Below are 24857 nucleotides of genomic sequence, written 5' to 3' on the forward strand. Positions count from 1 at the left end.
GTTAACTGGTGCTGCTGTAGCCTTACCTTGGGGGCCTTACTTTGGTGGTGTCACCAGGTTACTCCACTGGCCGTTGTGGAAGTCATTTTCTTGCAGCACTGACAAAGCATAGCTGTACTGTCTCATCAAGAGGTGAAACCGTACCATTTTTCAGCTCAGTGGAGCAGAAGGCAAATCTGGTTGCTCATCCTTGTCAAAGAAGTCCGGGTGTAAAGCATATCTGCCTGGTTACAGATTTAGCTAGTGTGCTATATCTGATGCTTACTGTGCTCTTAAAACACTAGCTTCTATTTCAGGTTACAACAAAGCATCGCAATACAAAAGCTCTGACATGGCCTCAGACCAAGATCAGATTTTAGGCCTAGCAGAATGGCAATGTTTTAATCAGTTGGAATAAAGATGCTGTACAAGTTCTTATTAACAAAAGAACCTCTCCAAGGGGAAGACAGCTAGTATAAATTAACATATCCAGGCTTAACAGGAATCTATGAACATTCTACGGTCAGAACTCTACAAATCATGGCACATGGTCTTACCTCCCTAAGATAGCTCTGTAATATTGCTACTCTGTAGTAGTCTCTGCAGGCAACACAAAAGTAAGTAGAGTTGCTGTTCACAAAGTATAATTTCAAAAACTGATGGAAAGTTTTGGAAGAGATCAGCTCTGCTTTAGCTATGATTTATCATTTTAGGCTATCAAAGCAATGGCTGAAAAAATGCTAGGAATAACATACTGGTAGCAAATGCCTGGTTTTTTTTTGCAAAATGCCACCATTTCAGTAAATGGATTGGGGGGAAATACCTTTCAGGATAAACATATAGAAGCTAATGGAAGACATAGTGTTTGGTTAAAAAAACATACTGAATTTGGAGTTGGTGCTGTTCATTGCATTTTCAATGAACAGAAGCGTACCGTTGCTGTGGCTTATTTCCAATGCAATAAAGACAGCTTGATTGAATAAATAGAAGAGATAGTGGAATCAACTTTGTCTGAAAGAGAAGATCTTAGGAGAAAGCAATTTTCTAACTCCTGGCTCCATTGTGGAAGATGAGGGCAGAGATTGATGTACCCATTATGCTAAATGAGATAGTAAGCTGAAGTTGTAGACTGCTGGACTATACTAGAATGCGGGGCTGGGGAGGGAGAATCATATTTTTAATATTCCTGCATGTTACAAGTAGCACATGAAGGAAAGACTATACTTAACTTTTTTTCTCTGTTATGCTCATTTACTAAATCAAATGGAATATCTTTAGTGGAGAAACATTCAAATTAAAGAACCTCTCACTGTAATTTGTCACAGAAGCGTACTATCTCATTCTGCATAATATATAGATTGGCTTTGAATTGCTCTTCTGGCAACTTTAGCTTACATTAAGATTCTTACCTTCTGCCAGTTTAACCATTTCGGAAGCCAAACATAGACTGAGAGCACAAAGTCCCATCAATGATGATAGACGTGGAAGAGAAAGATGAAACAGGAGAAAGGCTTCCAAAGTACCATTTCCCCCCTACATTCTTCATCTTATAAAAGCAGTGCTTCTCTTTGAGAAGCAGTTCTCCTCTTGCCATTCTGTTTCTCTCCCAATGCTGAACTTTCAGAAAGGTTCATTCTACAGATGATGCTCTGAGTCTCATAAAAATGACATACATATGACTCGCATTCCGCTTGGGGAGACCTGCCAATACCCCCTCTCTACAAAGGGAGAGCAGGGCTCACTGCCAACAGCTGATAATAATGACTCCCCAATGTAAAACAAAGACAGCGCAGTTAGCTGTTTCTCACAAGGTGCACTGGCATAAGAGGATTAATTTAATAGCTATTTTTCTTCCTTATACTGGCCTTGGATAGCTCATGCTCCCTTTAAATAAATGATATGATGAGAAGGCAGAATTCAGAGAACAGTGGCAATAGAATGCCCTATTATTGCCACAGCTAGCTCATCCATTATCCATTTCTTCTATATGCTCTTTTATAATAATGATAGTGTTTTAGTTCTCTAACAGATAACTAAATTGGAGCCTGTCTTCATGGTACCTGAAGTTGTACCATCATTCTTGTGGTGCTGAGCCCACAAGAGACGCACCTGAAAACCCAGAAAAGATAGCGCAAAACCCAGCCCAAATGCCCAAGCTTGCTCCTCTGGGTTGTATTATAATACTGTTTCTGTAATGGAGAATACATTCTATGTTTGCGTGTTGGCTGAGAAACAAACAACTCCCCCCCTCCCCCGCCCAGTTGTTTCACACCCATTCACACTTGCAGGTGACATTACTTGAGTAATATGAGAGGTAATTCCTTCAGCAGGTCCCAAAAATAAACTTGCAAAGATAGCAAACAAAACAAGTAGAGTGAACGGCAGGATTTCCCCAGGAGAATCCCTGGAGGACTTATTTTTTGGATTTATATTATGGGGAACATGTCTTCCTTCAAAAATACTGGTTTTATCTACTCATTCCTCTGCTTTGAAGAGGTGATGAAAAGTGTGACTTCACACAAAGGCTTATGATACCCTATGTTAACGCTACAGAATATGAACGGCAAATGAATTCTGTGTTAGTATGAAAATAGTCCCATTTAGGAAGTGCAAAAGGCCATGTAATCTATCATGCAATATAAACTTTCACCATCTTTATATTGCATGACAATCTATACTATTACAGGTGAGTATGCATGTACTCTTGGCCACATGTTCTTCCATGTTACCATTACTAGTTTTTGATTTGGATTGAGCAGAAAGGAAGAACAGGTTACATAGTGAAGAAGGAGAGGGATATGCCAGTTTGTGATTGGAATTCTCCCTCTGTGCACACACACACGTGCGTGCACGTGCTAGAGTTATTGGGGGGGGGGCCCAATAACTCTAGCAGTCTGACTTCATTTCTGGTGCCTGTTCCTCTTCCTGCTGTGGGACCAGTGGGCTGTCACAGGATATAGTAGATGATGTGTTTGCTTCATTCAGTGTAGAGCTAAAGAAGAAAAAGAAACAGAATTCAGGTTCTGCCTTAATCTCGTTACTCACTATGAAAGCTATAGTTAAATTCCTCTGCCACTTTGGACTGTCATTTTGATATCTAAATAGAATAACTACCTAAGATGCTTTAAAAAGTCATGTTTCAATCTTGTCGTTCAAAACAGAGTACAGCTCCTTAATACCAGCTGAAATACTTGAATGGTCATTCAATAACTATATCAACAGTCCTTAGGACAGAGAGAGAGAGAGAGAGAGAGAGAGAGAGAGAGAGAGAGAGAGAGAGAGAGAGAGAGAGAATTCCAAAATCTGGTGTCATTCTTCCAAAAATTATCTTCATCCATATATAAGAACGCATTCATATTTCTCCTCCCCATTATTTTCACTTCAGTGGAGTGTGCAAGATGTTTTCACCTTTCAGGAATACTGTGGTTTGGTAGTGAATAAGGTCATAATAGGAGAAAGAATAAAGGCATTCTAGTTTGGTACCTGGCACGGCTGCTGGTGGCCTCCTGTGGTGTATCATCGGTTCCTTCGGGTTTAGGGTCAGGCAACGGAATGATATAATCATTGTCCATTCCATTCTGCTCTACAGTTGTATAGAGGACAGAACTTGAATTGGCTGTGTAGTTAGCATTGAATGTGGAATTGTTGAGTCCTGCATTTCTTGGCCTTGTGCGGACAACAGCAGGGTGGTCGCTCTTCAAGAATTCTTCATTGACCTGTTGGTATTTCTGCTCTCATATAAGGCAGACAGAACATTAATGGTCTGTGAGTATATAAAAGCCACATGGAATACTCCTCCACCCTCATTCATAAACAGGAAGCCTCTAACATACACAGCAATAAATTCTTAATACTGTAGTAGGCTGACCATGTGCCAGTTTATGGCGGGCAATCTCTGAGTAATTCTCTTTGTTGCCTGCTGTTAGAAAAATAAAGGGGAAAAAAGCTTCTAGCTTCTGTGCTGGCATGTCACTTTTGAGTGCAATTTAGAAATGACAAAGGGAACTCTAGGAATCACCATAGAGTTTTACTATAGTGTTGTGGTGATTCGTAGTGCTACTTAGTGTCACTTCCAGGTTGTACCCAGAAGTAACACAGTGGTGGTATTGGAGATGTTGCTAACATCACATGCCCATCCACATCCCGCCCCACCCTCCCACTCATTGCCAGGCTTGGCTGATAATCCTGTACCATAGTATAGTAAATACTACCATGTTGTGGAATTCTACTGCTTCTATCTTTTGTTTCTTGAATGGGATCAAATCCATTAAATCACTAAGGTTTCAACTCTAAATATCGTTCTTCAAAATCAAAACTCTCCTTAAACCCCTAAATATACTTCCTCTAAATATACTTCCTGAAATCAATGGGACTTGTAAAAGCTTGTAAAAGTTTTTAGGTTCAGGCTGTATGTCTTGTACATATTTCATAGACTTATTAGTTCATAATATTGCAGAAATATTGCAGAAATAGCTATAATATTGTTTCCAGAGTAAACAGGTTGTACACCTGCACAGCAAAGCAAGGGGGGAAATGCTTGATTTGGCTGCTATGATTGTGGCATGGTTTTCACCAATGGGGGTAAATGGTGTGATTGTGGTTTGTGGTGATTCTAAGAGCACTTCTAAGGGAGCCAGGCACTGGAGAGCCAGTGTGGTGTAGTGGCTGGACTAGGATCTGGGAGACCCAGGCCCCATTCTGGATCTGATAGATCCACTCTGCCATTGAAGCTTGCTGCATTACATCTACACAATCTATCTCATGAAGTTGCTGTGAGGATAAAATGAAAGAGATGGGAATGATGTAGTGCCTTTAGGGAGAAAGGTGGGATATAAATGAAGCAAGTAAGCAAGTAAATAAATAAATATTTTGCATAGCAAACCAGGATGCTCTTAACAGCTTGAGCCAATGGAGAATGCTAGCACTGTATCTGAATTGCAAATGGCACTGAAGAAGCCAGAATCATACAGAAAGTACTATAGTGACAGACTTCCTCCTTTCCAAACTAATGACCCACACATTCCCCACGTCTGAAGGCAATTAAGATGTTTAATCTAAACCCTATTGTGTCAATAGCCACAAACTACATTTGGTTTTAAAACTGGGCTATTCTTCTACACAGTACTTCTCTCTCCTTTCAGCTATCCATATTCTACCTTCTTATATGAGTCTGCCAGCAGGTTCCCCATAATCACCACCAGCTGAGAGAAAGAAGGTCGGATTTCAAATTTTTCTTCCCAGCATTTCTGCATGATCTCATAGCTGAAGAAACATGAAAGAAAGAATTTATATTCAGGAAACATTTTATTGGGAGAAACAGGAGCATATTTCTCTTGCAGGAAAGGCAAATATATGCTGTAAACACTCACATCTCATTAGATGCATGTGTAGGCTTGGCCATCCGATAGCCATGTTTGATGGCATTATAGAATTGTTCATTCATGGGCAATTCAGGGTATGGTGTTCCACCTAGTAGTTTAAAAAAAAATTAGTGGAAAAGCTTCATTATGCTGCATACTGGTGTCATCCCATATTATCCATTCCTATTTCTTATCTTCAATGGCAATGATAAATGGCCACTCCCAGTATGAGAGATGAAGGACTCAAAACTGGGGTACCTTTAGAAGGAGTAGCCCTAAAGAGGCCATGCAGACTATGGAGAGCCACACAGATTGTTTTTATACTGTGCAAAGGAAATCTGAGAAACACAGCCTTTCAAAAACAGTGATGTGAGACCAATGATGCTTACCCAGAGTGAATATTTCCCAGAGAAGGATCCCAAATGACCATACATCACTCAAGGTAGTGTACAGGTTGTTAAAAATGCTCTCAGGTGCCATCCATTTCAAAGGCAAGAACGTCTGTGTGGGAAAGATAAAGAAGGAATGATTTTTCAACTTGTTGGTCAAGAAATGTCACTTCTTTGCTGCCAGTGAATCCTTGTGCTTCTTAGTAGAACCTTAATCTACAGACATGAAGAAAGCCATCACGCTTTTCAGTACAGGACCTGATCTCCAACTATGAACATAAGCTACTGTACTTCTTCACTGAAAGGAACTATATAGCAACTGATATGGGTATAGATGTATTTAAAAAGCAGCAAAACAGATTCATGGAAGATAGGTCCATCAAGGGCTCCTACCATATACAGAGGCAGCAAACCTCTGAATAGCAGTGCTGAAAGGCAGCATCGGGAGAAGGGCCCTGTTTGTTGGCCCTCCAAGCAACTGGTTGACTGCTTTGAGAAACAGTATGATGGACTAGATGGCCCACTGGTTTAATACAGCAGTGCTCGTCTTATATTCTTATAACTTCTGGTTAAATGGGCTTATGAAGCAATGAAACAGGGTACTATTCCATTTGACTGATGTAAGTAAATCTAATACCCTTGCTAAACTCATATGCAACAGGGGAGTGGGGGTAACTCCCACAAGTTTCAGGAGCAGCGGGAAACATGAACACACCAGTTTACCTCACTCCCTGCACAATGGGGATTTGGAAAGGAGGTGATCTGATATGTACTTTGGGCTTGTTTCTTTTGTTGTGGTTTGGAGACAAAAGGAAGATAACACAGGCATGGAAGTGCTGGCGTAATATGTTCCTGGCAATCCCCATGTAAAAGAGAACCACAAAGTTCTGCATTAGTTGAAACTTCCAGGCAATCATACATAAGAGTACTACTACATGAAGCACGTTGCATTAGTCTAGCCAACATCTAACTGATTTGGAGGTCACCTTGAATAAAAGGTGGTGATTTTGACTTTCTAACTTAAAGAAAGAAAGGAACATTCAGAAAAAAAATTGAAAGAATGAGAAAAGTCAAAAACTATTGGTTTGACAAATTGAAAGCAAAAACATCCCACTGATTTAATTTGTGTTTTCAGCAACCTGACCTGAATAACTCAATATATTTCCAAACCGTGCTATAAAGGATATAATTGATAGAGTTGCAAAATGCAGAGACAGAGCTGGGGGATTTCTCTACAATTTATTATAATATTATTTATTTGTTGATAAGATTTATACCTGCCTTTTTGCCCTCATCAGGGCTACCAAGGTGGCTAAAAGATTAAAAACAACCTGCAACATAACATCCCTAAACTGAAGACTGGAATTTTGGAAATTTAAAAGCCATATTTATGTTTCTGCAACCTCCAAGGAGATGGAAATGACCTTCTTGACTGATGATCTTCATTGGGAGAGTGACAGGAGGATTGCATCTCTGTTGATTCTCTAGGACCTCTTGGAAGCTTTTGATGCTATTGACCATGGTATCCTTCTAGAGCAGCTGGCTTGGTTGGGAGTGGGGTGAACAATGCTACTCATGCTTACTTTTACTTATTTGTTTCCAGAATAGGGGGAGTACTGCTCAGCCCTGTGGCATACATGCTGTGGTGTCCATCTTGTTCCCCATTCTGCTTAACAGATACATATACATGAAACTCCTGGGAGAGATTGTCTGGAAACTTGGGGCAAGGTGCCCCAATATGCAGATGACAGCTAGCTGTATTTCTGCCTAAAAGCTGGGTCAGGTGGGTCTGTGGAAATTCTAAACAAATATTTGGAGAAGATAACGGGATGGCTGAGGGTCAATAAACTGAAGTTCAGTCCAGGCAAGACAGAGGTGCTGTTATCAATGACAAAGCCATTCGAAGACTGAGGAGACAGCCCATTCTTGTACTCCTCCTGATGGAGCTCATTCATAGTTGGAGGGTGCTGCTGGATCCTGACCTACAGCTGAAGGTTCAATCTCCTCTGTGGCACATAGCGCCTCTTAACAGCTTTGCCTGATATGCCAACTGCAGCCATTCCTACAAAAATGTGATCTGGCTATAATGGCTCTGATCACATACAAGTTAGATTACTATAATGCAGATTAAATGGAACAGTTTTTGAAAACTGTCTAGAAACTTCAGTTGGCCCAAAATGCAGCAGCCAGGCTATTGTCAGGAGCTAGATACAATAATTTTATCAACCTGGTGCTAAAAAAATCTGCACTAGTTGCCCATTTGTTTCCAGACACAATCCAAAGTGCTGGGTTTTATTTTTAATATGCTAAATGGCTTGAGGTCAGGGTGCTTGAAGGACCACTTCCTCCCATATTGTCCAGCCTTAAGACTTGCCTCAGAAGCCTTGCATTCTGTGCCCCCACTTGCAGAGAAGAGGTGGAGAGCAACCAGAGACAGGGCTTTTCCAGTCATGAGTGACACCACAGTTCTGGAATGTCTTCTCCTTTGAGGCTCACTTGGCTCACCTTACTCTCCTTTTGGTGCCAAGTTAAAAAAAATTATTTTGTCCAACTTTGTTCCATCTTTTTAGCTGTTGTTTTTCTGACTTGTTTTTAGCCTGTGAGGGTTTTTTGTATGCTATGTTAGGCTACTGAATATTCTTTTCATACTTGTTTTATGCCTCTACCGGGCAATCTACTTTTTTATAAAGCACAATGTACTCTTTTAAACCATAAAGCTTGGAAACTGAGTGAATCCACTGCAAAATTTTACAAATTGTTTTTAGCCTGTTCCCCATCAGCTCCGTAATTTACACCCCATACTGCATTTTTCATATAGAACTGCTTTAAAAGGAACATGAGGAGCAAGTTATGATCAGATCTACAGCATTTTGTTGTGAGACCCCACTTTATGCAACCTCTACATCACTCTTGCTATTCTCAATTCCTGTGTTTTGTTTCCTCATCTCATGCCAATATTATTTGTCTCACACAAAACCAGTCTGGTTCTGGGTTTCTTCCCATCTTCAGCAGCTTGCATGCTGCTATCCCCTCACTGTTCCCCTTATGAAGTGGCTTTAGTTGCAGAACCAGCATCAAAAAAAATCTCTCAGAAGGATTACAAATGGCCAAAGTTTCATTTCCTATTTTTCTGGAAGAGTGATAGAATAAGGAAGACTCAAGAGACATATATTGTTTTCAGCCCTGCAAAATGATTCATATGGAGAACATGGTTAAATGGTTTCAGCTTCTGAAAACCTAACCCTGTGACAAAATAGTCACATAAGGCATCTGAGGGTTTATGATAATTGTAGAGTGTTGCAGTATTTACTACTGCACAGTGCCAAATGAAATGGTTCCAGCATGACTTGGGACACATTTCGGTCTTTAGCTTATCAAAATGGAGTCACATGCTGTTACAAGAAGTCTTAATATATATTGGAAATTGGTTAGAGAAAGGAAGGGTAGGCTTAATAATGGGATTATGGAATTCTCACACTTTAGTGGGGAATGTTGTGAGATCCTTAACAGATAGCTACAGGATATCTACCTACTGGGGTCTATCTTTTGTAGCACCTGGCATTAGAATATCTGTCATGGAAATAGTATGCTACCTGTTTCGTATTGAACATCCAAAAGATGTAAACAGTACAAGTCAGCCAATTCAAAGGGTTGCAGGAATGGATCAAATAGATTCAAAATTCAGAAACCAAAATTAAGCACTAAGAAAACAAGTGCATCTCAGGAGTCAGAGATACAGGGTCTGTTATCAGATGGGGTGAAATGTATAAAGCCACACCCCATCCTTTACCTTAGTCGAAAACTTGTAGACAGAGAGCAACATCTTTCTGTCATTTAAAGGGAATGCCTAGCTATTGTGTAGGCTATAGAGAAACTAAAACCCTACTTATAGGGGAGAAAGTTTACATTGTGCACAGACCACTAGCCTTTGCAGTGGTTGAATCAAGTTAAAAGCACAAATAGCAAGATAATTCGATGGAGCTTGCAACTACAGGACTATAATTTTAACATCGTTCATGTGCAAGGAAAAGAAAATGTAATAGCTGATGCTCTCTCTAGAAATTTTACTTGAATGTCTAAGGTTATGAATAACCAAACATTGTGTGTGTGTTATATATATATATATATATATATATATATATGATAAGGGTTAAATTTGATTATACTGCATGAATGTTTTGGTTTATATTAGTGTTAATGTTGTTTAATCATTAATAACTTTGGTTTCACACATGGCTCACCACATTGCATCGGAGAGGTTTGTAGAACTACTCCTAATTGCAATGGTCTCTAAGGGTGGGACATATGACGGACTCAGCTTCAGATGCTGAGATTTCTAGTCAGTGAGGTATGACTGACATGTTTCCTCGCCCCCCCCCCCCCCAATGTGGCTAGCCTGAAATGGCAGTTGGGGATGGAACGTTGGGGAGGCTGTCAGTTGGAGTTGGAGAGTAAACAAGAGAGTGAAAGGGGGTTGGAGTCTGGCTTTTGACCAGAGAGGGTCAGCCAGAGAATCCTCTGTGAGAGGAAATAATGTTTGTGAAGCACTGTTAGTCCTCGGACTTAAGTGGGGAAAACCAGCACTAACTCAGACTCAAGAGATCTGGGAATTATAGAGGGCCAAGGAAGTGGGTAGAAAGGAGTCTCCCCTTCAGTGCCAGGAACAGGGTTATAGCTCATAACTATAATGCCTGCCCAGTATCTAGTAAGGGTTTGTCTCAGTGGAGCACCCTTAAGTCAGGAGAGGAGGGGAAGTCGTGCTGTGGCTGTGCTTTGAAAGTAGAGCATTTGTTAAGCAATATCAACTTCTGAAAGAAGCCAGCAACTTAGAGTTATACCAAGTGTTTAGTGCCTCACACCAGTGAAGTTTCTGTATAAAAACCTTTCTGTTACTTCAGTTAAAACATCTGCCTACCTGCCCTCTGACTTTACCTACTGTAAATAAACCTTCAGTTACATTTTGAACCTAAAAAACCAAAAAACTGTAGAGTGCTCTGAGTCATATATATGAATTCGTATATGGACCTATATGAATCCATATGCCAGCTTCAGTCAACCCAACAATTTTGCCTCATAGAGCCCTCTCTGTTATAGCCATGTGTTGTGGCTATTTGAGAACTTCCTTCATTAGGATAGTTTTAGGTGGGTGGCCATGGTGGTCTGCAGTAGAACCGCAGGAGTTGAGTCCAGTGGCACCTTAGAAACTGACAAGATTTTCAGAGTGTAAGCTTTCGAGAGTCAGAGCTCTCTTCTTCAGACATCAGGAAAGAAGAAGGTAAGCTTACACCTCTGTTGGTCTCTTAAGATATCATTGGACTCAAGTCCTGCTGTTCCTCTGTTAGGATTTTTATTTGTGAAACCCTTCTGCTGAAGCCTTGCATTTTAACTGTCACTGAGACATGTAGATTTGCAGGCAATTCCACACTGTTTTATATAATAGAATGTCATTGGCTGCAGTGCAAACTTGGTTTTAATTTTTGTATACTGTAAGCTGCTCTGAGGTACCTGAAAACGTGGGATAAATATTTCTTAATATTTAGACAAAAAATTGTTTGAAGGCATTCTTTAATTTGGGCAACATTATACTTGTAGCTATGATAGCAGCACTCAACTGACTGAAGTCCTGCCATGAAAAGAAAGTGTTACATGCAAACACGTGTCCTGAACTGCTTCTAGGTCAGACTCAGAAAAGAAGCAGATGGCAGAGTCCAGTGACAAGGGTAAAACTTACTGGTTTATTCAAATAGTTGGAAGAGAGTGGATAGTGTAAGACCCCTCAGAACCCAAGTGCTCTTCGGGGTTTCAAAGCCATTACACAAACTTTTATCACCTTTGGTTCATTAGCAGAAATTATGCATTCAATAAGTTACGGGTCAAGTTAGTTACGTGTACATATGACCTAACGTCATTCAATTGGTTTGGCATAATTAGGGGTTGTCCCCTTACTCAATTAACACTTGCAAAAGTTGTTTACCATTTCAAAGAACAAACAGTCCTTTTCTGGCACCTGTAGTGCCAATAAAGTAACTATCTGGTAGCTGTGTGTCATCCCCAAGGCCTTCAGTTTGCCTGTTCCCATCCCTTAATGCACAAGAGTCCATTGTTAGTCTTCGATCTGTTACCATCAGCATAAACAAGTACCCCAATATGTAGCATATGCTTGGCTATTCATCTTTCCCAAGAAGACAATAAAGACAGTTTAGCTAGAACTAGTAATCAAGGTTTGAATGTATCTGTTGTGACTTGGCAGAGACCAGGCAGGATGGGCAAGTTGTTTTGTATCTCTAGAATGCTCTTTTGGCTTTACAGCCAACCCAGGCCGAAATGCAAGGCTAGAGAGATGAAAACAAAGGCCCTCTTTCTTGTGTCTGTTTCAGAGAGTTAGGCCAATACACAGGTATAGTAAAGTTAAATTCTTCTACAGTTATGTTCCTTCTGTTCTATGGCTATGCTTTATCTAGTGTTTCATATATGTCACTCAGGTGTTGTGAGAGCTTCTGCTTACTACTCTTTGGAGCAGATTCGAGTGCATCCTACAAAAGTGTAAACAATTTGCTTACTTGCAATGAGTATTCAAATGGATATTTAGCACAGACCCGTGTATGAAAATATGACTGCCAAGAATACAGGAAAGACCTTCCAAAAAGCCCTTGAAGACTAGGAATGCTGTCACCTTCCCCCTCTCCTGTGTGCAGTAGCATTCCACACATGGGCTGAAGGCATATTGTCTGCATCTTCTCTTTTGGACTGACCTAACAATGTCTTCAAAGTGATATCCCTTCTGTGAAAGAGGACAATTGTCCACTGTGGACATGGGGTTCAGTGGAATATGTAGCTGTACAGAATGCTCACTCAAAGAATACAGGTTTGCAACTTTGATTTCTTGTTCATAGCTTCTATGCAATCCCACATATGTGAGAATAGCGAGTTCATTTGCCAGCTGCTGTAAGAGCAGCAGACAACCAAGAGCACTGAAAACAGTTCCAAAATCTCACATCTCTGCACTCACAGCATAGTGCTTATCAGCAGAAGACAATGACTATGTTGCTGTTCAGCAGACAACAGCAATGGGCTATAGAGCATAGATGTAGCAGCAGACCTTGTGAAATGTGCAAAGAGTGGCCTAGAGTAACAAAGGAGATGGACATGACATACTTATCTAGAAATTTATTGGGAAGAAACAGTATCTACAACTCACTCTACAACTCAACCTTTAGTTGTATACAGGCCACAAAGAAGGAATTATCAGTAACTTGAAAAAATGTCAAAGCCCTCCTCAGATCCAGGGAGCAGACAGTGTTCTTGCCTCAATGCTCCTGAGACAGAAAAACTACCTGGAAAATATTTTGCTATGACATATGAACTGTGAAGTCAGGAGAGACCACACTCTTATCCTTGAAAAACCACTGATAGCCATATGTGTGTGTGTCTGCTCAAATAATTGTTAGTTCACTGACATGGCTTGCAAATTATGTCAAAGCTTCCAGCATAACTATCTTAAAGGAAGTCATTGAAGATGACTGATACTAGTACCACAATTAGAGGTAAATTTTATTAGGGAATTCTAAAGTGTAAATAGCTAGTTCCCTAGGGAAACACTTTATCAGGTCAAATGGAAAAAAGGGAGACCATCAACAGTTAAGAAGTAGGCAGAGGTGGATGCCAATTATGAACTAATGGTTGTAAATGCATTAGGTCCAATTCTGACAAGGTAATAATTTCAGCACACCCTTCTGTGGAAATCTGGAAACTTTGGATGGCTAGAAAGTAAGATTTTGCGGAGGACTTGTGTTGTGAGGACTGCTTGTTGGAGTGGTTGGACTGAAAATCCTTGACCTTAGAGAAGTAATGCTTGGATGGAGGAAGAATGAAATCAGCACAACTGTCATAGTGATGTGGAAGAATCCTGAACACAGTTGGAATGAGATGACTGACCAATCTCTGAAGGACTGGAAGTTGCAGTGAGGTGGGAGGCTTTATGCTTCCTTTGCTTTTTTTGGCTTTGATGTGCATTGCAGCAGCTATGGTGAAGTATCCAGGATGTATTTCAGCAGAAGAAGGCCACTGGATTGTGAACTACTGTCTAATCTGAAAACCAAAAGGCCAAGGAAATTCTAGAGGTTCAATAAGTGTTGGAGGCTTGGAAGAGGGTGGCATTCAAGTTCCTCTCACTGAGTTCAGGCCACATAAAATAAATCTTCAGATATTTTTCAAGATTTAAATCCAAAATTTATGGGGACTTGGCTTATTTTTGTTGCATAGAGGGTAGAGAGGGAACTAGGCCCTGCCCCCAAATTCTGAGCATTCCATCCCCACCACTCTTCCTGAGTAGGCAAACTTGCATCTCACTACTTACATTGCCTTTGGAGATGTAATTTGAATCCCGCATGATGTCTCTAGCTAGGCCAAAGTCACATATCTTTACCAACTTGCCCTCACAGATCAGCACATTTCTTGCAGCCAGGTCCCGATGCACGCACTGTAAGACAGGGATGAGAGAAGCTATATTACTTTATGCATGTGCGTGTTTGTTATTCAAAGGACTGACAGTAGAACAGCAGCCAACTTCCTCAAACCAAAGAGGCATCAAAAGGAATCTGCGTGAAAATGTAATGACAGCATTTCCTAGAGGATGACATGTCGTGGTTAGGACCTGGGACAACCAGGTTCAAAAACCTGCTGTGCTATGGAAGTTTTAAGACCAATTTACTGTGCAATCCCAAACAGAGTTATTGTCTTCTAAGCCCACTGAATTAAGTGGATTTAGGAAGATATAACCCATTTAGATATTACTTCTAGAATCTCTCAAAGAAGCCCAATATAGGGGCTTTGTGTAGTTCCTGACAACACCACTGCGTATGCATTTGGGTTGGATGTGGAATTCATCATTATGAAAAAAAGAAGCAAGTTTCTAGCATCAAAATTTAAATATTTTAAAGATAGTCTCAGAACTGATGGGCATTGCCTGGTGAAAATGCAGCATCCACAGAGGAAGCAGAGAAATATTTGTCATAGGAAGTGGGGTTTCAGTGATGCATAGCTTTGGACCTTCTTGCCCTAAGGACTATAGAACCAAAAATAAATTATGTGTACTATGTGCAAATGTGTTGATTTGAATAATAAATACTAGCCCCAAACATCCAGCTTTTCTTGATACAAATTTTGTATTTTTTTTTACAAGCATCCCGTATACACAGCCTTACATGAATACTGCTTTCTACCTCAAAACAGGTATGGGTACTCCCTCAGCCTGGAGGAACTCTGCTTTCAAGAACAGTGCTAGTGGCTGCATTTTTTATGGTATGTCACCATCACTCTCTAATTAAAACTTAGAGATTTTGCAATTATCCAACGTTAGCTATGAGAGGATCTGATACTTCTTGAAAGAGGGACTACATATTGCATGATTGAAATCCATTCTGCTATAAATAACAGAAGAAATTATTATAATGCAATAATATACAGTCTAACTTTACTGAATGCTCTGGTGCTGACCTACACACTGGGGTGGCTATATAAATATTGCCTAATCTGTTCTGAGGAAAGGGAATGTAGTCATGTCTAAAAGGGGGCAATAACTTGAGTGTCAAATAACACACAAATCAAAAGTCTACCTATGCTTAATTAATTGGCTGCCTCCTGTTTCCATGTCTGTATTGCTGTGCAAACACATAAAACAAACAATTTCTTCCTCTTTGAAGCCAATCCTCCCCCCATGTTATATGATTCTGGACACACACATACATACATTTTTGGAAGCTAAGAACTCCATTCCATTGGCCACCTGGAAACTAAACCCAACAAGGTCCGTGTAGCTGAGGAGGGGAGACTCATTTATCAAAGTTGCCTTTTCAGGTGCTAGAATGAAGACACAAATAATGCTTATTACATTAGGTAGATATAAAGCTGGTCAAAGCCTACCCCTAACCCTATAGGCCTTGCTACAGTGCTAAATCTAAGAAGAACACTAAATAAGGAGGAAAGATCTTTAGAAGGCAACATCACAAGATAACATAAAAAGGCTTCCTCCTCGGTGCAATGAAACCATTAAAAATAGATTATGATCAGACACTCCTGCCTGCTGTTTTCTTGTGGCTTTCCTTACCTGATGGTGAATAACTGTCCAGCTCATACGCAGCACCATAATTGGAGGAATCAATGTCCACATATTTGATTTCGCCCTTCATATTTGACATAGGAACATAATCCAGTGACTCATCCTTACTCATATCCATGTAGCCCCCATCGCTTTCTACAGAGAAGGAAGTAGGGCTGCAAAGAGGGAGAAATGATTCAGACTGTGCAGGTGTCCCATTTGTACAAATCTATGACAAAGAGGGTCTCAGATAAGTAAGGGAAGAAGAAGCACAATTGTTGTTCTTCCTCTTACTCTCTTTGTTTACAATTTCCAAAGACAGAACAATTACAGACAAAGAAAAAGTACAGTGCATGTGAATCTATAGCTGCACAACTATATGCAAGCACCTGTTTGAACTGGAACTTTGTGTGCAGATCCCAGTATATGTGTAGAAATAGGGTATTTGCACACAGTGGTCAGTTTTGTATCAAATGACCATATATCAGAGGTATGTAAACTAATGTCTAATTTATTTTAAGCTTCTTGCATATTTTCAGCAGTTTAGAGGTAGGCAACAACATACATACACTCACATGTGCTTAAACACAAACATTTGTGTGAATTCTCAGAGATGATTGACCTTAGGTTGATATGGGTAGATATACACCAGCATAATGCTTAGAAACATGAAAACAAATGACCCTTCAAACAGGGTTTCCCTTTTAACTTTGAAGACCATGCAAAAGATATTGTGCACAGTCCACCTGGATGTTTTCCTAAGCAATATAAAACATTGATTAGTATCTGGCAACTGCTGTGTAGCATGATGGAGAAGTAAGGAAGTGATATTTTGAAATGAGGAGGGATGGAGTAAAACAAATTAGCCAAAACAATATGAAAGGAAATCAGAGGTACCCACCAACAATTGTTGTTACATGACTATATGATCTTTATTTAGTTTGATGACTTAGATGGAACGTCATAGAGGTTATAAAATTACACTTGATATAGATAATGGAGAGAATATTTTCTTCCTCTTTCATATTAGAGCTCAGGGACACCCCATGAAAGTGACTGGTAGTAGATTAAGAATGAATGTAAGTACTTCTTCACACTGTGCATAATTAATTTATAGAATTAGTTGCCACAAGGTGTAGTGATTGCTATTAGCTTAGGTGGCTTTAAAAGAGGATTAGACACATTCATAGATCTATCAATAACTGTTAGCATGACAGCAAAATGGTACCTCCATGTTCAGAGGCAATGTACTGTTGCCAAGTAGGCCCCCTCCCCTGCTTTAAGGCCTGCTATGAACTGTGTTAAAGTTTCCTGCGTTGCTGTCTCACTGCCGCACCAAAGACTGCCCTGCACGTGTGTGTTCTAATACACGTGTCAGTTTCCTGCCTGCGTGTTAATTACCTTGCTGCTGCAATAGACTGTGTAGTTTACTGATTCCATGTTTGGTTAACTGCACAAAGGACTCTCTTCCTGGGCAGCCCTGCCCTGACCTGTATCTGGACTTCCCAGTGTGTGTTTGGACTTTATTACAAGTGTGCCCCGTGCCTGCATTGCCATCTGCCACGGACCGTGCCTGTTCCCTGCTTTGGACTGTGTTTTAAGTGCTGTTTCCCCCTGCCTCCATGGAAGCCTGCCTCATATGGGCCCAAGCCGCTGCTAGCAGCCGGGCGCCTGCCGGGGAAACCTCCAGCGAGCCTGGCTAGGCGCTCCCTGGTCAGTTCCCGCCTGGAGACTCCCGCGGGTCGGCCCCCGAGCTCGCCCTCGCTACCGGGCAGCCTGCTATCCAGCCCCAGCTATGCCCAGCCGGCATCCATGTTCTTAGGCAGCCAGAAGACCCAGAGGAAAAGACTGCTTTGGGAAGCCATTTCGGCGAAGCGGGCACACCACGTCCGCAGCGAGAGTACCTCGCCCCGCTCTGCATATCTTAGGAGCCGCCCAGGAGAAGGAACTAAGTGCCGACCATCCCAAGCACTTAGAGAATGCATCTCAAAGAAACCTCCGCATTCCAGAGCTGATGACATCAGGACAAGCCCTGTCCGCTGGAACATCCTTTCAGCCCACTTGGATTTCCCCCTCCCTCTTTTGTCCCCTCTTCCTGAGGTGTCACTTATCACAATCAGATTACCAAAGTGGCCCATCCAAGCCATTCAGTAACCCATTAGAACCTTTGTCTTAATCTGTGAGAACCACCAAGTACAGCACCAGCCCCAGGGTACGTTTTGGGGTATTTAAGCTGGTCTCTCAGACCACTCGGTGCTTAGGCCATTCCTATCCAGACCCCCCCCCCTTGCTGTCCGTGGCTCGTGCCATCCTATCCAGAACCCCTCGCTGTCCGTCTGTGGTCCCAGTGCTGGCATTGGGCCACCTCGCTGTTGTGTCTCTGCTTCGCTTCAGGATAAGTGAGTATTCCCCACCATCGTTGGGAACCAGCTAATGCGAAAGTCTCTGTATTTCCTACTCTGTATTTCTTAGATCGTGTATGTTCTCTTGTATGCTTGTGCAAGTTTAGGCTTACGCCACACTAAATACACGTGTTTGGAACTTATTTGTAGTCTGCCTCTTTTTCACTAGAGTGTCTGGAATCGGGACCTCCGTAGACATAGGTTAAGATCCGCGCTAATTTAAGTTACAGACTGCTAAAGCTAATTTCCCCTTATAATAAAAAGCAGTTCTGGTAACAGTACCTTTCAGTAACAGCTGCTTTGAATACAAGGGCAAGAAGACAGGAAAGCTTTAGCTTTTATGCCCTTATTTGCCGGCTGCCATGAGACCTTTGATTGCCCACTCCCAGAAACAGGATGCTGGACTAGATGGACTATTCATCTGATCCAACAGTACTCTTCGTATTTTCTTATAATTATATTATCTCTATACTGTTTTGCAAATTTTGCTTTCAGGAAAATCAAATATTTAAGACCAAATTGTTATCATTTGGAAACTTAGACAGTGTAACAGAGGTCTCTTCAGGATCCAAAAATTGTGCATGCTGGATAATTTCTATATCTTAGGGTTCACATATCAAAATGGAAGGGAGTATATACCTATTAAATGTCTCAAGATATGGCTAGTAAAATTGCCCAATTAGTACTTCAATTTTCCGGTAGATATTTGTCTGTTTGGCTTTTAGGGTATTTACAGCCAAATTTATAGCCTTTTTTCTTGTTCAAATTAGTTTAAAATACAGTTAGGAGTTATAATTATATAGAATTTTTAAAAGACATGTTACTCTCTTGTGCTGCAGCTCATTTAAGAACAGAGATTTACATTTAAGTCTAGCTCAATGCTCTTTTTGAAAAATTGGTTTAATGCTAGAAAAAAAAATCTTTTGCCAAAAAGGCATTTAGTAGAACATTTTAATACTTTTGGTTTTTCCCCAAAATGAGAAATTAGGGGACTAGTTAGAAGGATGCTAAAGGAACAGACAGTCAAATCCCAAGAGAATGTTTTGAAGATATTTAAAAACACACTAATTGAAGCCCAGGAGGAGCCCCGTAGCACAGAGTGGTAAGCTGCAGTACTGCAGACCAAGCTCTGCTCACAACCTGAGTTCGATCCTGGCGGCAGCTGGGTTCAAGTAGCCGGCTCAAGGTTGACTCAGTCTTCAATCTTTCTGAGGTTGGTAAAATGAGTACTCAGTTTCCTGGGGGTAAAGTCTAGATGATTGGGGAAGGTAATGGCAAACCACTCCATAACAAAAGTCTGCCAAGAAAACGTTGTGATGTGACGTCCCCACCATAGGTCAGTAATACTAATGACTCTGTGCTTGCACAGGGGGACTACCTTTACCTAATTGAAGCCCAGATAGAACACATTTCCCAGGTTAAGATACTGCCATGTCTAAAAGGGTGTCTGCATGGTTAAAGATCCAAGTCAAGGAAGCCATAAAAAGAAAACAGACTTCTTTTAAAAAGTGCAAGGTCTGCCCAAATGAAGTCAAAAGAAGGGAGCACAGGGAGTGGCAAAAGAAGTGCAAGTTAAAAATTACACACACAAAAAGAGAATTTGAGAAGCAGAGCATCAAGACAAACAAAAAACATTTCTTTAAATATATCCGTAGCAATATATATCCATAGCAACAGACTGGCCAGAGAGGCAATAGGGCCTTGGATGATCAGAGAATAAAAGGATTGGTAAGAGAAGATGGGGAAATGGAGAACGCAAATGAATTATTTGCATCTGTGTTCACTGTGGAAAGTGTGGGGCTGGGTCCTGTACCCAGGCCAAAGCAAATGTTTTCAAGAAGGAAGTCTGAAGAACTGAGGTGATGAAAGATGAAGTCCTGTCCTCTTGCTGTGAAGTTCTAGACCTATTGGGGTAACAGGTCAATCAGTAGCTGCTAGCCAAAATGATTTTTTTAAACCTGTTCCTTTTATTTTAACCAACAATTTTTACAAGATAAACTCCCCAGTAAAGTTATACAGGTTTCCTTTTCCTTGCCCTCCTCTCCCTCCCTTCCCTCCCCTAATCTTCTTCTGTCATTGCTTCAGCCACGGGCACAAGGTCCAAAGCTTCCAATTAATATCCTTCTAGCCAAGATGATTAAAGCAAACTTCCTCACTCAGAAACAGTAAATCTCTTAATACCAGGCAACATCAGGGGAAGGCCTCAGGCTTCATGCTCTGTTTTTGGCTCTTCAGAGGAACTGGATCACTGAGTGATACAGGATGCTGGACTTAGGATTGCCAGGTTCCCTTACCCTTCTGGCAGGAGGAGGGGAACCCAGCACTCATCTTTTTGTTGTTGCATGTATGTGTATGCGCCACACGTGTGCTTCTGGGGATTGGCACGATGACATCATTTCCAGGAAGTGATGTCATTGTGCAGTCCAGGGAGCATGTGCACTTCACAGCAGGCTGAGTTGTTCATCAAACAAGCCCTAATTAGCCCTTTGGGGGCCCAAATCAGCTCAGTGCAAGGCACGGGAGTGCTCTCCAGGAGGCGCCATGTCCTCACTCCCAGGAGTGAGGTCATTGTGCTGCTATGGGAGCACACAATGCCTGGGAGGCCCGTTCCCTCCCCTTTCTCCTAGCTGGCCAGGTGAGTGGAGGTGTGTGTGTGGGGGGGTGAAGGTTGGGAATGGGGGATCCCTAGCTGGACGAGATGGATCATTGTGTTCTTATGTGGTGAAAGAAAGTCCCATCATGTCATAGCCAACATATGTGACCTCTGCTGGAGTTTTCAACGCAAGAGACTAACAGATGTGGCTTGTCATTGCCTGACCCTGCATAGTAACCCTGGTTTTCCTTGGAGTCTCCCATCTGATTACTAACCAAGGCTGACCAAGCTCAGCTTCCGAAATCTGACAAGATCAGGCTTGTTTGGGCTATTCAGGTCAGGGTGTGTTCTTACATACTTAAGCTGAGTTAATTTAAAGTGATTGACAAATAGTTTGTAAAAAAGATAACCATGTGGTGATGTATATATAATTATTTTATTCTATTTACATTATTTATAGTCCACCTTTCTCATTGAGACTCAAGGCAGATTACACAGCATAGGTCAATATGGTCAATGGCTAGAACATTCAATAAACAATACAATATGATAAGGATTGCAATAGAAACAAACAGAAACTTGATACAGAGTTGAAAACAGTGCTGAAACAACATATACAAATCAATAGGCCATATTACAAGATGAGGAAATTCCCGCCCCCCCCAGTTGAAATAAAGAGGCAGACACAAGGCTTGGGTATAAAAGGCCACTTTTTATTAATGGCAACAACATGAACTTCAACCCATGAAACCTGGCAAGGGTCCTAACCAGCGGTACAGGTCAAGCCCTGGGGTCACTGCCTGGACCCCGCCTTGACCTGTCTGGGCGAGACCCGCTGCCCCGGGTGCGAGCCACCCAACTGCATGGCTGGGATCCGGCCGGCCTGGCGGATGGTTTCCCCCTTAAAGCTCCATGCACCCCCGCTGCAGAGCATGAGGGCAGGACTTTTCCAGGGGCTCCCACCAGGCAGCCTGCCCTCTCAACTGGCCGCCGCAAAGCATGCCAGCTGATCCTGACAGGCCCCCAATATCCCCACCAATGGGGATGTGCCAAGTGTACTCACCATCCCGCTAACATCCCCCCAACTAAATCCTGCCAGTGAAGCCTATACAGCACCACTGTAGCCAATAGCCACAGCTCCAGCAAGCAGTGCAAGGTAGGCGAAAAACTCAGTTCCCAAAGCCAATCAGGGAACAAAGAAAAAATTCCTACCTGGCGAGTGCGGAGCTGGGGGCAGGGCTGCGCTGCGCTGTGAAAGCGCCAAGCCCCGCCCCCTCCCAAGAGGCCCTACGAGGCTGGGGAAAAGCTGCTGCTTATTCTGCCGCGGCGGCAAATGCGGCCCCCGGCCTCAAGCCCTTGGCTGCTGGCCGGGAAGGGGCTGAACAACCCAGTAAGAGCATAATTACAGCAACAGATAGTACACAGTACAGTCCCTAGTCTTTTCCAACTGATCTCTCTGAATCATTTCCTTACAGCCAGCAGGGCTGGATCTAGGGTTGCTGGCGCCCAGTGCAACCCTTGTCCGGCCCTCTGTATGCGCGCACACCATGTGCGTGCACTCCCAGCGCTGTGTGATGACATCACTTCTGTGACATCATCATGCAGGGGCGGGAAGCGTGCCGCCCGCGTGGCAAGCCAGCTGCCCCAGTGCCCGGTGCACCATGGAGCTGGTGGCGGAGGCACGGGCGTGCGCTGGGGCAGCCGGCTTGACGTGCGGGTGGCTGAGCGCAGGGCTAGGAGGCCCTCTGCGCGGTTCGCCTGCCCCGTGCCGCCTGCGTGGCAAGCTGGCCTCCCCAGTGCCTTTCTTCTCCAGCCTGTCCAGTTCTACTTCAGTTTTGTCCCGAATAGCATATGGAACAGGCCTAGCTTTAAAATATTTTGGCTGAGTCCCCTCCTTTATATATATCCTTGCTTTAACACCTTTTAAGGTCCCCAGTCCTTCTTGGAACTCTGCTGGATAAGCACTCGGGACTTTTTGTACTACTGACATTCCCTTCAAGTCCAGTTGACATATTTCTTCCCAGTCTAATCTCAGTTTTAACCAGTAAATTTTGTCTATCACCCTCTATTACTATGGCCTGTAAATCTCGCCATTGCCCTTTATAATTCACAGGGATCCACACTGACCCTACTACTGGAATATTTCCCCCAGTGTATGTCTGCAATTTTACTTTTGCATTTTCCAAGGCCTTGGAGTCTATTTTACTCTGTCGATAAGTCTTTTCATTAATCATGGTCATTGAAGCTCCTGTATCTACATCCACGCATACAGGTTTATTATTCAGTTCCATCGTGACTGTATAGGGTTCCACTCTTTTTGTCTTTATAGAATACATTGTGTGGGAAAGGCCTTCTTCCCTCTCTGCCTTTTCCAAACAGCAAGCTTCCAGCTTCTTTCCTTTGTCTTTAGGAGGATGTGTATCTCTCTCTGGGCCTTCCTGCACTCTCTGATAACGGCCTCTACATTTTCTGGCTAAATGTCCCACTTTTAAGCATTTATGGTACTGAGATCCTTTATGTCAACAAACCAAGGCCAAGTGACTTCCTCCACACCTGAAACATCCCTTGAGGGCTGGAGACATTTGCGTCTGGCTTTGGATTTTATTTAAGGGGTTTATCTGAATGTCTTTGCTATCTAGGTGTAAATCCTTAACATTTTTCACTGCTGCCTCCATGGCTGTCGGCAGTTCTACAGTTTTGACCCAAGTCAGGTTTCCTTCTGTCAATAACTTCCTTTGAATGTTTTCATCCTGCACTCCACACACAAATCTATCTTTTAATATATACTCCAAAACATTTCCAAATGAGCAGCATTCTTTAAGTTTTTAAACTCTGCTATATAGTCTAATATAGATTCTCCTTTCCTCATTCAATTATGGAATTTAAAACGTTCCACGATAATATTAGGTTTAGGAGTAGAGATGGGCATAAACCGAAATACGAACCAAAGTTCAGCATGAACCAGGCCGGTTCGTGGTTCGCAAACCAGCAGTTCATCAGAGCCCATTTCTGATGAACCGCCATGAACTTTAGGGTGGTCCGTTTGGTTCATTTTCCAGTTTGTCACTGCAGACAGCTTGGCACCGATCAATCAGTTTCCTAGGCAACGGGGGATGGGCTTTCTGCAGACATTCTGCTGACCTGGAAGTGGTGTTTTGCTGTCCTGGAAGTGATGTTTTCATGAACCAAACGAACCGATTAGCGAACTGGGGCAGGTTTATGAAAGTTCGTGGTTTGTGAAACATGACGAACCACGAACCACATGGTTTGGGTTTTTTTCTGGTTCATGCCCATCTCTATTTAGGAGTATAACGTTCAGACAAAACCTTTTACAAATCTGTTAAACATTTATCTCCAGGCTTCTCAGGATGCAGTAGGTCTTGCAAGAGTGTATAGGTTTTGAAGCCACAGACACTAATACTGCTTTCTGCTTAGCTGCTTCTGTGATCTCATTTGCCTGAAAATAGTGGCCCACTTTTTCAATGTATTGCTGCCAATCCTCCTCTTCTGGATTAAATTCCCCAATTTTTTCATACAAGGCCATGCTTAGAATCCCATCCTCATTGCCAATTTTGTAATCACAATAAATCGCTATACTTACAGGAGCTGCTGAGTGTAACACTGCTTTATTCTCAACCAACAAGGAACTAACGCAGAAAAAGAAAGTCAGCAAGAGAACAGTCTAGAGGGTGAAGTTTTTCTCCACCCCATAATCAGGTTCCAGATAACTCTTCACTATCCATTTTACTACAGGGCTATGGGACAAAGATAGCTCTCCAGGCTGTAGAAGATGACCATGTAGACAAAGGTCATGGTTTGTTGTTGCTCCTTCTGGATCTATCTGCTGCCTTTGATACTGTAGATCATACCATCTTGTTGAAGCATTTGGAAGCCGAAGTGGATATCATGCTTTGAATTGATTTAAATCATTCCTCATGGAATGGACTCAAAGGGTTGCAGTGGGACACCAACTATTTTCAGTGTGGGCAAGCCCTTTGTGGCCATGGACCCTTTATCTGCAGGAATGCCTCTCCTCCT

The 24857-nt window shown here is 42.1% G+C and overlaps 1 protein-coding gene across 1 annotated transcript in view; it reads right to left on the reverse strand.

The window, feature by feature from the left end:
• Positions 1-2256: 2256 nt before the first annotated feature.
• PDGFRB (platelet derived growth factor receptor beta) overlaps positions 2257-24857 on the reverse strand; it is a 111415-nt gene continuing 88814 nt past the window's right edge. The window contains exons 16-23 of the mRNA XM_054976215.1: positions 15834-16000; positions 15477-15586; positions 14085-14207; positions 5729-5840; positions 5349-5448; positions 5136-5241; positions 3463-3707; positions 2257-2971 (exon numbers count right to left, since the gene is read on the reverse strand). Of these exons, the coding sequence (XP_054832190.1) occupies positions 2866-2971; positions 3463-3707; positions 5136-5241; positions 5349-5448; positions 5729-5840; positions 14085-14207; positions 15477-15586; positions 15834-16000 (1069 nt within the window). The 3' untranslated portion in view covers positions 2257-2865. The remainder of the gene's footprint in view (positions 2972-3462; positions 3708-5135; positions 5242-5348; positions 5449-5728; positions 5841-14084; positions 14208-15476; positions 15587-15833; positions 16001-24857) is intronic.

This window comes from Eublepharis macularius, chromosome 4, assembly GCF_028583425.1.
Source record: "Eublepharis macularius isolate TG4126 chromosome 4, MPM_Emac_v1.0, whole genome shotgun sequence".
Taxonomy (NCBI): Eukaryota; Metazoa; Chordata; class Lepidosauria; order Squamata; family Eublepharidae; genus Eublepharis; species Eublepharis macularius.